We start from the raw sequence: 14,235 nt of genomic DNA on the forward strand, positions 1-14,235 counted from the left end.
TTCAAATGTTTTTTAAATAATAATTTAATTGTAAATTTTTTATTTTTTTACATAATTATAAATTCTTGTGAACATTAGTCAAAACATTAACTAATGTGTGAAAGGGGAAAAAAAAAGAGCCAATTTTCACCCTTTTATTTGTGTTTATAACAAAAATTTAGAGTGAGAAGATAATGATTCATTCCAAGACATGATATCATAAATAGGCTCAAATTGAAAACTTAAAGTCTTATATCAGTAGACCAAAATCAAATCATTCTACATTTCTAATCCTCCATTGTTTTTTACAAAAATCTATAACCTGTTTAGAACAATTTCAATGTTTATAAAAAACAATAATAAAAAAAAATTCAATCATAAATATATAATAATTTTATTTACTTTGTTTCAAAAAACATGGAGACTTCACAAACTCAATAGTAAAAATTCATGTACAGTCAATAAAAGAGCCACAAAATATGGATTCTGTGAATTTATTATAATAAAAATAACTAGTATATCACTGTTATTGTTAACATAAATACTTAAATTTTCTTTCTTTTTAACTAAATTAATTATCTTTCCTAATCTCTCTCTTACCAATATCAAATTCATTTACAAGTTCTTACAATGTGTGGTGTGAACTCTAAAATTTTACATTACATAATTAGTAAGCCCTTCTATATCATATAGTACATGTTATTAATAACCTCTATTTATTTATTTTGCAATCACTACGGATATGCTATTTAAACTGTCACTAATATTCATTGCATTGTTCATATTCATTGCAATCACTATGGGATACACTCACTACACACTAACCATGTAAGGAGTTCAATTGAAAGACCTCTAAGACAATTACAACAGTGATACAGACTTCATAAAACAACACTACATGATAATATTGGTTCTCTTGCGAATAAACAGGATAGTGGGATAATACAACATACAGCGAGTCAAGGACAAATTAATTGAGACCATTCTACGATAAATCTATGCAGGCACCATAACTGAGCATGATCAACCTCGAAAGCTGGATTTTCTCTTCTAGATCAACTCCTGCTACTGATTTTCATTAACATCATTCAGCTGCAAAATTTTAAAGGGAAAAAGAAAAAAAAAAAAGACATTTTTTAGTTGTTAATATAAACAAACAATAATTCGATCCACAATACACTCAGTTTATCAAAGGTTGCCAACTCAGACACAGTGCATATTTTAAGATATTGAAATCTCATAATAATACACTCTACTTTAAGCAAAGTAGTGACTACTGACTACGACATCTTTCAGTTAGGAAGGCAAAATATATAATAGTTGGCTTAGCTGATAAGAGAACAAAAACCATTTTTATCATCAATTTATAGAGAATAAACAATTACCAGTCTAAAGATGGCCAGCATTTGGTGATCCAGTGTCCAACACATTGATTTGACCAGATATTTTTGCCTTGCAAACTGGACACATGAATCCAACAGAATCTGATTGTATTTCAGAATTAACAGCATCGTGGTTAAACTCTATTCCACACCATACACACGTGGTTGTGAGCTGATTATTGGCACCCAAATTTAACATAACTTCTTGTGATGCACATGTCCCTTGCACCACTATGTTATTTGCCAATTCAGCTGACACATCTTGAACACTTGCAAAATCATACTCAAGAGAACCAATATCTTCTAACCTCAATTCCTGGAACCCCTGTCAATGAGGAATAACAAGAATAATATTCAATGTTAGATCAGCAATGTCAATCAGTTCAGCGTATCATGGGTGGGTAGTAGCTAATTGCTGCATAATAGAATTTGATGTCCGTGACGCTAGATTCCAATAATGAAAATTTGCATTTACCAATGGTTCAAATGAAGAAATAAATAATAGATCAAATAGGAAATGCACTAGACATGTTTGTTTAAAGTACGCAAGCACATGGTCTGTTAAGTGAAGAAAAGATTTGTAATGAAAACAACAAGGAAGAGACTTAGACACATAGCTGGATATACAAGTTACACATCAGTAACTTACTTTCTTACCAATTGTTACTACACTAGTGTTAGACATATAGTACTGTTAGTACAGGATTGCATATAGTGCACCATCATACTCTGTATATAAGCATCTGTGATGCTCTTTTTCATCAAATTGATTCAAATGGACAATTTCTATTTCTATTTCTCTTGAACTCTAACATGGTCATAACCTAGCAACTAGCACCGCTCAAGTCTCTAAGACACCTAATCTAAGAGTAGGAGAAATGTGCAAGGCCGATGAGCAAGAGCAAGTAAGATACCATGCAAGCATTCTTAATCTCAGTATAAATAAAGGGGCTAGATTGATAATTTCTTCATCTCGCCAAAAACAAGCAAGCCCAAATAAAGAAATTATTTTTTCCCATTGTAAGATATATGAAATGAAAAGAACATTCAAGAGGGAGAGCTTTAATCCCTGGTTCACCAAAGGCATTGTAAATAATGAAAACTTACAGCAACAGATCAATACAAAATAAAACCTGAATATAACATAGATGGAAGTAAGCACGGGTAGACTACAATACATGCATAAAGGGCTTCAAATTAACCACTTTCTAACATGACCCGATATAATACTTATAGGAGCATTCTCTCTACTTTGCAACAACATATATGAAACCCTGACAATAATGGCAAGGATAAGTTATACATTATACCTTGTCTGAGCTGAATGCAGAAAAAGAATCCATGGATTGTTCTGGGGATACAGAGGGGTTAGAAACCATAGATTGGATCACATTTTCTTTAGAAGTTGGCATTGCTGTCACTTGAACATTAGCAACACCGGGTACATCCTTGCAGCCATCTAAACCAATTTTCAAGTCACTCTTATTACTATTGTTTTCGTCAAGTTTAAGATCCCCCTTAGTATTAGTGCAACCAGAATTTTCACTCTTCTCATATCCAGGTGTCATGTGATTCCCAAATGAAGGAAGCAACGGGATTTGAGAAATTCCTTGCAGATCAATCCCAGAATGATCAAATCCGTCAACAGTCGGCGCCGCACCACCTTTTCCTTTAGAAGTATCAGGTGCATCAACATTTTTATTATTTACAGATAACAAGCTTGTGTTATCTAGAAAACTATAAATCTTTGCATTAATAACTCGGTTATCGTTGTCAATTTTCTCTATTGTTCCACCCATGGGTAAATGAGGACTAACTTGCCGATTTAAATCGTGAACTACATTTGGGCCAATCAAGCTCTCTTCCATTTGCTGTTCACTGACCAGAGACTCAACATTTATGTCTTCATCTAAGTCGCCAGCCGCAATTTCTGAAGCATGAATCGTATTCAGTTTAGAGGAACTTGGTTCCATGACAGAATCCTCCACAATAGAGTTTTGAGCAATTTCGATGAGGGCATCCATCTTAGAGATCTTTGAAGGCATCTCATCTGTGACTGGAGACTCTTCTGCTCTCGAGACATTAGGCTGATCCGGCAAGTCTTCAGCTTTCCTCAAATAATTCCTAACATGTATCCCAACGTGACTATTGTAGCGACGCTTTTCCAGAAACACTTTATGACAGAACTGGCACTCAAACTTCCCATCTTTAATTATAACTCCATCTGAAACAGATGAACCAAGTCGATAACGCCTCGTCGTCTTCTGATGAATAGACAACAGGTGCTCCAAGTACGCATCCTTCTCACCGAAGGTCATGTTGCACTTGTGACATTCAAACAGATCATGTATTTGCACATCTGCAAGGTTCTCCATCTCCAACAAGGACATTTCCTTCAACCGTTCATTAGAGACGGACAAACCAGACACATCCGAGTTAGTGGCAACAATCTGCCGTTGATCCTGCTCCTCGTGAGCAACACCTGTAGACTGCAGCGTAACCCATTAATCTCCAGAATAATATCACAACAGATCAACAGCAGCAGAGTTACTTACATTTTCAGTAGTCACTCTCTGTTCTTGAAGTATGCTTTCACTCCTATGACTGATTTGTAACTGTAAATCAGAGTGACCAAAACGAGACTGCAAATAGGAAGAAACTTCTTTGCAAGACACAAACTGCTGTCCACTAGGGCTGGAGAATATCAAACAACAAAACAAATAAGCTCCAAAAAGCATGCCAACACAAACATACAAACAAAATCCAACTATATTTAGGGTATATTTGGATTGACTTGTTTGACTTTACCTACTTGCATAAATAAAACACTTGTAAGACTGTTTGGGAGACCTTATAGAAACAGCTTATTACATGCTCGTAAATTGTTTTCAAATTAATTTCATAAGCTCTCTAGGATAGCTTACCAAAACAGCCTATAATTTATACGAAAACAATTTAACTATATTTTATCTTTTTGTATAGAAATAACTTATAAATAAGCACTTAATTAAACTATTTATCCAAACATGGGCTTACACGGCGAGTTGATAAACAAAGCACATTAATGCTATTCCAAATTAACAACAAAAAAATCACATTACTACTCATACATGTAAATTCTGCAATATTATGATACAAATGATATAAATGTGTTATCCAAACATGGAAGAATATAATATCGAAAACAAATAGTGCATTAAACCTTATATATCTCCTGCAATAGATCCAAGCACGACCATCTTTCCTCTTCAAACTAAGCAAAAGCTTCCAACCAAGAGGCAACACATCTCCAAAATCAGCAGCATCAACAATCCTCCTCTTCCTTCTCCTACTTCCCCACTGACCAACCAAATCACTCAAAAACTCTAACAATTCCTCTTCCTTACTCAACCCTTCCGTCCTTCTCGCAATCTCGGCCGCAAACGGATGCTCCACCATCGACAACACATTCAAATCAACAGCAACACCATTCTTATTCACAATCTCCATCCCTCTATAACACTCATCCAAATGCACCTTCATTTTAGGTTTCCTCCCTCTTTTTCTCTTCCTCACCTCACCGGAAAATACCACCGGCGGTGAAATTGAAGGAACAACTACAGGCTGAAGAAGCTCAACCTGATCGAACTTCGGATCTTCTCTAATAAACTGTTTGAGGTAATCAATAATGATACGGTGGTCGGAGGGAAGAACGGGAGTTGGAAGAAGTGGCGGTGCACGACAACGTCGGTGAGATCGGGAGTAGGTTTGACGGTGAGAACCGGCGCTGTGGTTGAAAGTTGAGGGATCGATTTTGGGAGTGACGATTTGGCGCGTAGATTTTAGGTCGAAGGAAGAGAGAGAAGAGAGAGAAAGTGTTTGAAGTTCAGAGTGAGAGAGAGTTGTTGAATCAATGGAAGTTAACCATTCCATCTTCACCGTTGATTCTTCTTCTTCCTTCATCTTCTTCTTCTTCTTCAATGTTTAGCTCAGTTGTGAAAATTGAAAATGTTTCTTCAGCTTAATTACGAAAGTTTATAGCATAAATAAATTCTTACATTCATTAATTTAAAATACTTTAATTTTTTCTCATTTACTTTTGTTTATTTGTTTTTTTGTAAATCATTTACTTTTATTTTACTTGACTTTGGAGTTGAGCGGTGTTTTTCTTCTTCTTTTCTTTTTTGGTACAATTTCTTCTTGTTTTCTAGCACCAAAAATAAACTGTGTAATTCCATTTTTTTTCATTTTTTTTTTTTGTGGATTTTGGATTTTTTAAATTTTAAAAAGGAACTTTTTTTTAAAATCCAAAAAAGTTATAAATGAAAATTTAGAAAAGTATGTTATTTTTTTCTTTTTAAGCAAATAACAATGCAATTAAATAAAAAGAAGATACCAATAAGTCTATGGGGTAAGAGCCTGACCAGCGTAAAGACAATCCGAAAGGGTAATACCGTACAACTTTAATCAACTTACACAAAAGTGGTATACAAAACATAACTAGACCAAAATTCAGTGAAAGAGTCAGATGCGAAGCAGTCGAAGACACATTAAACACAATCCAGCAAGTCAAAACCAAACTAGAGATAAGCTAAAAACGAAACAATCTATCTCTTACGTCATGGCAACTGAATTCTAGCGCGCTTGATAAAAATGACAAAATATTATTTTAATTCAAACTCTAAATGATAAAAATTTAGATGAGTTAAAAACCTCCATTTTAATCCTTAAGAAATCAATCCGGGTAGTACTTGCAATTAAAAAATCAAACATATGTATGGGATTTGAATACACCCACAACTATAAATGAAGTTGTGTTTTAGCAACATTTATATGTTACAATAGAAAATAAAATAATATCACGAACCTAGAAAATAGAAATCAAGAATGAACATTTTTAACGTCACCATTGATGCCTCCTTCTGCATTTGGTAACAAGAGGGCTGTGTTATTTGGAATCCGTTATGCTGACACGGCGGCTCCGAGGAAGCTTTAGAGGTTCTGTGAACAATGCTAAGTGCATGAAACAATTTTTGATTGACAAGTTGGGATTTCCTAGTAATTCCATATACATGCTCACAGAGTCACATGTACTTTCTCTTCAACTATTATATATGACCTGCGGATGATTCAGAGGAGAAAAACACATTCCCAACAAAAAGTAACATGCGAACAGCCCATGAGGTGGTTGGTTGAGAGAAACAAACCTGGAGATTCGTTGGTGTTTTACTTTTGTGGAGTGTGGACATGGCATGGATCACGTGTTAAAGACCATAACATGGACGAGGTTGATGGGTATGACGAAGCAATAAGTCCTGTTGATTATGAACACGAGGGTATGATACTCGATGACGAAATCAGTGCTACAATTGTTAGGCGTCTACCTCACGGTGCCAAACTCCATGCCTTCGTTCCTTTAGTGGGACAGTTCTTGACTTACCATTTTTGTGCAAGATGAACCGGCAAGTTGATTATGAATTAATGCTATTTTATATAAGACGAGTCGGTTTATTAAAAAAAAATCACTCTTTAGTAGTCTATGTTTGGTTCAAGCAGGATTGGTTCTTTTGGATGGAAAGATCATAGACAACAGAGAACCGGTTACAAAGGCACAAGTGGAGGGCTAGCAGTTTGTATTTCAGCCTGTGATGACAAAGATGGAAATGCAGCAAGCAAATCGGTTAGTAGTGCAATATGCATCATTTTTTTTTTCTATTCTAATGGTTGATATAAATCAGTTAGAATCAATATACAGAATTGTTACTGAAGACAAAGTTTTTTTCTGGTTAATTAGGCCTTGATTTGCAGTTTCCTCCAAGTCATGCAAGATTTACCTAAATTTTCATATGGTCGCTTGCTCAATGCTATGCTTTTTACAATCCAATGGGCTAAAGCTGGAAAGATTGAACTAAAAGGCCAAGATCTTGCAAGGACCACTTCGCAACAATATGCTCAAGTATTGCATCAGTTATATACAAGGATGAGATTCTCATAAATTATCTTATTTATTTATAGCATATTAACTTAACACGAAGTTGATTTTAAATGTGTTTTTTGTAGGAGCCGCAACTGTCCTCTTCTGCGAAGTTTGATATTTCTACCAAGTTGTTTATAATCTGACACATAAATAACAACATTGTTAAATAAAATGAGCGCAGGAATAGAAAAAGACTAATGTCCAGTTGGGAATAAGGAAAGTACTTGGATTGGATGTATACTATGTACCGACTCATTTGTGTTGTTCAACTGCTAGCTGGTCATAGACGTTGATGCAAATTAAGACATTTTTTGACAATAAACTACTCTCGGATTTATGTGTATATGATTCATTGAGGAAGTGAATGAGTTATGTAAATTACATTGTTGATTTTTGGTTCTGTGTTTGCTTGTTCTTTGCTCAGATAAATACAATGTTTTTCCGAGAAGCTACGAAGATGAATTAGTGAACGCGTTATAAAGTTGTTGTAAAACATTATCAACGAGGATAAGAGTAATCACAAAGAATATGATATATGGGAAGTTGACAATGCAACAGATCCAATCCAACAATACTGTTATAGGATATTAAGTACAGACAGGTAGAGAAGGAACCCTTGTTATTGAATTCCTTTTTATTGCTTTCTTTTACAAGTTTTTGCATTTGGATAGAGTGTAAGGCCATGGCATAGATGCTTGACTTTATCTTTTATTGGTATCATGATATTTATTACATTGCATTTAAAATTTGACTTTTTTATGAAAATCAATTCAACCGACTATGATTTTACATAAATTCCTTCTTATGGAATTTATATGCCCTCCTGATTATCGGGAAGTGGACCATAGCATGGATGAGGTTGATGGGTATGATGAAGTTATATGCCCTGCTGATTATGAAAGCGGGGGAAGATTCTCGACGTTGAAATCAACACTACAATTGTTAGGCCTCTACCTCATGGTGTCAAACTTCATGTTTGACTTACCATTTTGTGTAGAGAATAAAATATATCAATTACATTCTCTACAATTTTATGAATACTTTCCTGTAGTTACAATCTCATCTATTTTCATTTAGATATCTATATATATAATTCCTAAATAGTTCTCCTACTACTTCTATAAACCCTAATCCACTTAACCACTCACACTTTCCACAACAATCTCCCTCTCAAGTGTGAGTCCATCCACTCTATGATATGCTCTCCCTCAAGCGAAAGCTTTATTCATCCTACACTTGTAGGCCATACGCCACACTGCTCCACGAGACTCGTCGTCTGACCACCTTTATCAGGAAGACTTTCGATACAAGGAGCCAGTTCAACCCTTCGTTGAACCATTGGCTCTGATACCATTGTTGGGTCATCACGAGGGGGCAGCCAGGAGGATCATCCATGTTGGGTTTAAGAGCAACTCTACAAGTGAGTTGGACATCACACTTTAACCCAAAACCTTAAGGGCCTGTTTGGTGCGCAGGATAGCATAGTGACATGATAGGATATAAAACAGGATAAGGATAGGATAGGATAACAGCAGGATAACAGTTATACTCAGTTATCATATCCTATGTTTGGTGCACACAGGATAACAAATATGATAACTATTATATTTTGTTTTTAATACATACTTGCTCATAATAATATGATAAGATATATAACCTATTTAATTGACAAAATTACTCTTGTAAAACAATTGTTATTTTTTTAAAATTATTTTGTAACACTTTGAATTTTATAAATAAAAAATATAACTAAGTAATCAAATAACTTTATATAATTTAAAATAAAAATCATGATAAAATAATCAAGTTTAATTTTTTATATGAATCATGATCAAATAAATAACTCAATAATATATACATGTTAGATAAGCCAAATAAATATATGATATATCTCATACGTAAATAATAAAATTACTATTGCAAAAGAATTATATTTAATTTTTTATAAAATTTAAATTAATATCCCTATTTGGCAATTTTTTAATAATCATTTTACTTTAAAATATTGTAATTTTAGCAATTTTTTTAGAATATACAAATTACAAAATTAACTTATCATATCCTGCTGTATCACCAAATACTGGATTGCGGCAGGATATGATACAATTATCCTATCCTGTCTCTTATCCTGTGCACCAAACGGGCCCTAAGGTGTTAGGTTTATGAGTCATCTCACTTATAAAGTGTTCAGTCTCCACTTTTCTAAACAATGTGGGACTTAACCGCTCACACTTTCCACAACACAAATTTCCGATACGCAATACCGGTATACCGGCGCTATACCGGATATTTAACAACACTGATTTCAAACTGTGCTTGTAGCAGCTCAGGATTTGGTAGGAGGACCAATTGCTCATGAGGGTGGCCATGCTTTACTGGTTGGCCTGGATCACGCAGTCACAAAGGATTTTGTAGGAGGACCAATTGCTCAGGAGGGTCCAGTTGCATTGCTTCAGGATATGGTTGAGGACAGTGATATGGATGAGGGTGACGATATGGTTGATGTTGTTGATATGTCTTTTATGCTTTGGGAAATTCCAGATCCACCAGTACCATTTGATCCGAACTTTATACCAAGACACGATAATGATAACGTTTTAGATCTTTTCCGTCTTAGTAATGTTGCTCCTAATCCACAGTTTGATCAAAAGGCAATGGAGGAATTTAAGGAGGATCGTTATTTCCATAAGGCTCTCTTACAAGCTGACATAGATGATCTTGCAGAGATTGTGACTGATTTTGTTCCATCTGTCCTCAAGTCTAGTGCAACACAAATAGAGGATCCTCGAATCTTGAGGGAAGAGCTTGGTGTCGAAACTGGAATACCGGGAAGGTATCCCACTTTGTTTGGCGACTTGTTCGTTGATGCTATCAAAGCTGAAGTTAGAAAACATATTGAGGATGCACAAAATAGGTTGAATCAGACAACACATTGAAGATGTAGTTTTTGTTTCATTTTTATCTCACATAGGTTGAATTAGTTTTGGTTTCATTGTTCCATTTAGTTTGAATTTGACAGTAGTTATGGTATCTTTGTTTTAATGTTTGTGTGTTTTTTTATTACATTGATGCAACCTAATACTTATGTACCTAATATTGTGTCTTTGTTTTTAATGTTTTTGTGTGTCTTTGTTTTAATGTTTCTGTGTTTTTGTTCCTCCTGTTGCACTGTCATTTGGTTTTTTTCTTCATTACTGATTATTCAAACACAAAGAGACACAAATCATATGGAATGCTTTTTATTCAATACTGATTAATCAAACACGGACACAAATCTCAACTGAAGTACAAAACTTGCAAGAACAACCAAACTCACACTTACAGAGTCAGAGCTACATTGAAATAGCACAATTTAAGTTGTGCTACCAGATTTGGTCTGTGTCCATTGCATACTTAAATATATATCTTACACTAATATTTGTGATCCAAAGGGCAACGTAAGAGATGAAGTTGATTTAAGCCTTCTCTTACGCAATCTCTCTGCAATAGCAAATGCAAGCTCAGGAGATTGAGAAGCATTAAGCCTAGGATCACAATGAGTGTGGTAGCTTGAACTCAAGTCATCGAAAGTAATAGTCCGTGAGCCTCAAACACATTCTGCCCGGTCATTTCCAAACGAACACCTCCAGGGTAGCTTCATTCTTGCTCGTGGACATTTCAGGGTTAGGAAAATCTTTTTCGAAATTCATGTTTGAAGAAAGCAGCGGCCAGCCACCAAATAAAAGAGATATTCCGATAAAAAAGTGTTGTGCAGAATATCTATTATGTGAGAGTATGGGAAAACTGTAATAAGGGGATTCTTCCCTAGTTCTTTCTAACATAGTAGTCAATCCCAGATAGCGGTGCGGCCTATCCCAAAACTAGGATAGCCGAATAGCAGATAAAACATATAGAAACTATTAAGAATAAGCATGCAAATGATATAGTCAATGAGTATTAGTCATCTTAAAATCAAGCACGTGGTTCTTCCTTTTCTATAACGCAAGAGAGGATCATCAGGAACGGTTGCAGCATCTGGTTCTTCATGGTAAGTGATCAGAATTCATACATATTCAATCTTATCTTTAGATGAATAGAAAAATTCTCCTTCTCTCATTGTCTTGGGTCTTTCAAACAGTCACAATTTAAGCATGATTTAGGTTCAGCTCAGATTTATATTCACCGTGTCAGGTTAGCATTTACGTATATGAAAATTGGCATGAAAAACACCAAGTTGAATATTGTTTTTCAGCACAACCAGGATAATACTAATGCTGAGTACACTAACACAAAACAAGAGCGGGTTAGCGAGGAATTGCAGTCTTTTACATCTGCTAATCCTGGTTTAAAGGACTGTGGTGATGGCAAACACAATGACAAAACATTGATTAATAACCTACATATTAACCTTTCGGGAAATGGGAATGGATCAGTTCTCATTAGCGTCTACAACTACAATCTCAGCATGAATTATCCTCCTACTACCTATGGAACACCTGTCCTTTCCTATTATCCTCCATTGAGGCCTCCTTCTGCATTTGGTAACAAAAGGGATGTGTTATTTGGAATCAGTTATGCTGACACAGCGACTCCGAGGAAGCTTAAAGGTTCTGTGAACAAGGCTAAACTCATGAAACAATTTTTGATTGACAAGTTGGGATTTCCTAGCAATTCCATATACATGCTCACTGGTACTAGTACATATTTAACACTTTTTATATATGACCTGCAGATGATTCAGAGGAGAAAAACACAACCCCAACAAAAAGTAACATGCGAATGGCTATGAGGTGGTTAGTTGAGGGCAGCAAACCAGGGGACTCGTTGGTGTTTTACTTCTATGGACATGGATCATGGGTTAAAGACCATAACGTGGATGGGTTGATGGGTGTGATGATATACTATGTACCAAGACATCAAGCAATAACCACTAGACAAAAAAAGAAAGAGCAAAGATTAAGAAGTGGAACCTTGTCAGCACATCAGTCATTTCACCTCTTTAATAGTTTCCACATTTTTACAATATGTTATGTCCTCTTCATAAGCTCTAAAATACACACATAAAATCAGATAAAGGAACGAATAATAGCATAAAATATCAATAACACGGAAAAAAAATCAGTATTTCAAGGATGTTAACTTGAAATCAAGTAGGAACTAGATGAAAAAATTTGCATCATGACTGGCACCTTAGACATCCACAAAGCAAGTGCGCCCAACCCGATGTACGTAATCTTCATAGTGGTTTGGAAGATCAAAATTGATCACAAATTCGAGCTCCTTGACATCTAATCCCCTGGCAGCAATACTTGTTGCAACCAACAAATTGCAGACATTGCTTTTAAAATCAGATATTGTGAATTCACGATCTGTCTGATCCTTAGCCTTATGAAGAGAAAGACATGGATAGCCATGTTTCATTGGATCCTTGAACAATGCATCACATTTATCCTGTGAGTGGACAAATACCAAAATCTTTCCATTCTCATATACCATTCTCCAAGAGTCTAAGGAACCTCTCATTTTCTGGCCTCACCTCAACTAATTGTGCTATATCTTTGTTCACAACACTCCTCCCACCAACTTGTATTTCAACAGGTTTATTTAAAACCTTGCGAGCCAAAATTTCAACCTGGCGCGGGAAAGTGGCTGAGAAGAGAACGGTTAGACGATCTGGCCGAATATTCTGAACAATTATTGTGATTTGTGGTTCAAAGCCCATATCAAACATCCAATCTGCCTCATCCATGACCAGATAAGTTACTCTACGCAGGTTAGTTATTTTTCCACTACTGATGCATAGTATGTTGTCAATCATTCTACCTGGAGTACGAACTTTCTCAGTACCACGTTTCAACTCACTGATTTGTTGAGCAAAACCGGAACATCCATAGACAGGAACATACCTGATACCCGTTACCTTTGTGAACTAATTCTTCGTGTCACTATGAATCTATTGAACAGGTTCTCTTATAGGGACCATAAGAATCGCAATAGTTCCATCTCCTGCAACAACTGGTGGCTGACCCAGTTTTGGCAATGCCTGTGCAATCTCGACCACTCATAATTACAGGCAATGCCTGAGCTTGAATAGGCATTGGCTTTTCAAAGTTTGTCTTCTTTATTGTCTCTAAAACTTTACAGTCTTGGGAACTTCTTGATTCCTTTCTATGTATCTTCAACTCTAACTGCTTCTTGTGTAATACAACTTCTTCAAGAGTCATCTTTGAGATCTCTTTCACTTCAATATACAAATTCTTTTTGAATGGTATATGTATAGTCGATCTTTGAGTGATCAACTAAAAGAAAGCTTTTCAACTTTTGTTTTCTTTACTCTCTTCATAACATAATAATTGCTAGATTTACTTATATTTTTTTCTTTCTGACTTAGATAGTTGAACCAAGTAGTATACAACTTCTCAAATAGTTAACGTAATCAATAATCAATAATATTGATTCATATTTATGTACCCAAAAAATATATATTGATTCATATTTTTTTCCTCATTCCCCAACGGAATTAACCAGACAAATCCAATAATAGATTCACAATGTTTTATTAGTTATCCAAACAAATGTTTCCCTTCTCCCTTTGTTTGAAACGTTGAATGGCATAGTAAACATTTGACTGGTATTCGGAGATTTTTTATTTTCTTTTACAAAATAAATAAATTTTAGTAGTCATTTTTATATTCGGAGATTAGCTGCAAAAAAAAAAAAAAACTTTCATTTGGATACTCTCTAGAAATTGTCCAAATTAGACATTGCCTGTGCAAAAATAGTACCAACAGCAAAATATAATGCCGTAGTGCAAATACCTTAGTTAATTTTCTATAAGCTGTGTAAGCTTCAATTTCAAAGTTTTAATTGAAAGGAATGTAATTTTGATCCAGTGTTTTAACTATTTCACTACATTGTTTTTTAGGCAGGTGTTAGTAG

General features: G+C 35.1%; 2 protein-coding genes and 2 pseudogenes across 4 annotated transcripts; 2 read left to right on the forward strand and 2 right to left on the reverse strand.

The window, feature by feature from the left end:
- Positions 1-676: 676 nt before the first annotated feature.
- Positions 677-5,445, reverse strand: LOC123910610. The gene is made up of 5 exons (XM_045961767.1): positions 4,564-5,445; positions 3,917-4,055; positions 2,672-3,850; positions 1,365-1,686; positions 677-1,071 (listed from the first exon to the last, which is right to left on the reverse strand). The coding sequence occupies exons 1-4, from the start codon at positions 5,301-5,303 to the stop codon at positions 1,369-1,371; spliced, it is 2,376 nt and encodes a 791-aa protein (XP_045817723.1). The 5' UTR covers positions 5,304-5,445; the 3' UTR covers positions 677-1,071; positions 1,365-1,368.
- A 792-nt stretch (positions 5,446-6,237) lies between these two features.
- On the forward strand, positions 6,238-7,460 carry LOC123904577 (annotated as a pseudogene).
- Positions 7,461-11,270: 3,810 nt separating this feature from the next.
- On the forward strand, positions 11,271-12,497 carry LOC123910611 (metacaspase-1-like). 3 transcript variants are annotated; one of them, XR_006810245.1, is made up of 2 exons: positions 11,271-11,344; positions 12,029-12,162. XR_006810245.1 is itself a non-coding variant. In XM_045961769.1 (2 exons), exons 1-2 carry the CDS (start codon positions 11,504-11,506, stop codon positions 12,358-12,360), a joined length of 816 nt encoding a protein of 271 aa, XP_045817725.1. In that variant the 5' UTR covers positions 11,426-11,503; the 3' UTR covers positions 12,361-12,497. The 3 variants fall into 3 exon arrangements, 2 of the variants coding, with proteins under 2 accessions (XP_045817725.1, XP_045817726.1); XM_045961769.1 differs by lacking the exon at positions 11,271-11,344 and adding an exon at positions 11,426-11,987 and having other exon boundaries at positions 12,029-12,497; XM_045961770.1 differs by lacking the exon at positions 11,271-11,344 and adding an exon at positions 11,426-11,903 and having other exon boundaries at positions 12,029-12,497.
- Positions 12,487-13,911, reverse strand: LOC123904578 (annotated as a pseudogene).
- Positions 13,912-14,235: the final 324 nt, after the last annotated feature.

The sequence above is a fragment of the Trifolium pratense genome, linkage group LG2 (genome assembly GCF_020283565.1).
Source record: "Trifolium pratense cultivar HEN17-A07 linkage group LG2, ARS_RC_1.1, whole genome shotgun sequence".
Lineage (NCBI taxonomy): Eukaryota > Viridiplantae > Streptophyta > Magnoliopsida > Fabales > Fabaceae > Trifolium > Trifolium pratense.

What these genes read in the sequence shown, in the direction of transcription:
- LOC123910610 (XM_045961767.1), bottom strand. Translation starts at nt 5,303, where the DNA reads ATGAAGGAAGAAGAAGAATCAACGGTGAAGATGGAATGGTTAACTTCC. An exon ending in TATTGCAGGAGATATATAAG is followed by an intron (nt 4,056 to 4,563) that starts GTTTAATGCACT and finishes GATATTCTCCAG; the next exon opens with CCCTAGTGGACAGCAGTTTG. An exon ending in CTGCATTCAGCTCAGACAAG is followed by an intron (nt 1,687 to 2,671) that starts GTATAATGTATA and finishes CCTCATTGACAG; the next exon opens with GGGTTCCAGGAATTGAGGTT.
- LOC123910611 (XM_045961769.1), top strand. Translation starts at nt 11,504, where the DNA reads ATGAAAATTGGCATGAAAAACACCAAGTTGAATATTGTTTTTCAGCAC. An exon ending in TTCCATATACATGCTCACTG is followed by an intron (nt 11,988 to 12,028) that starts GTACTAGTACAT and finishes TATGACCTGCAG; the next exon opens with ATGATTCAGAGGAGAAAAAC.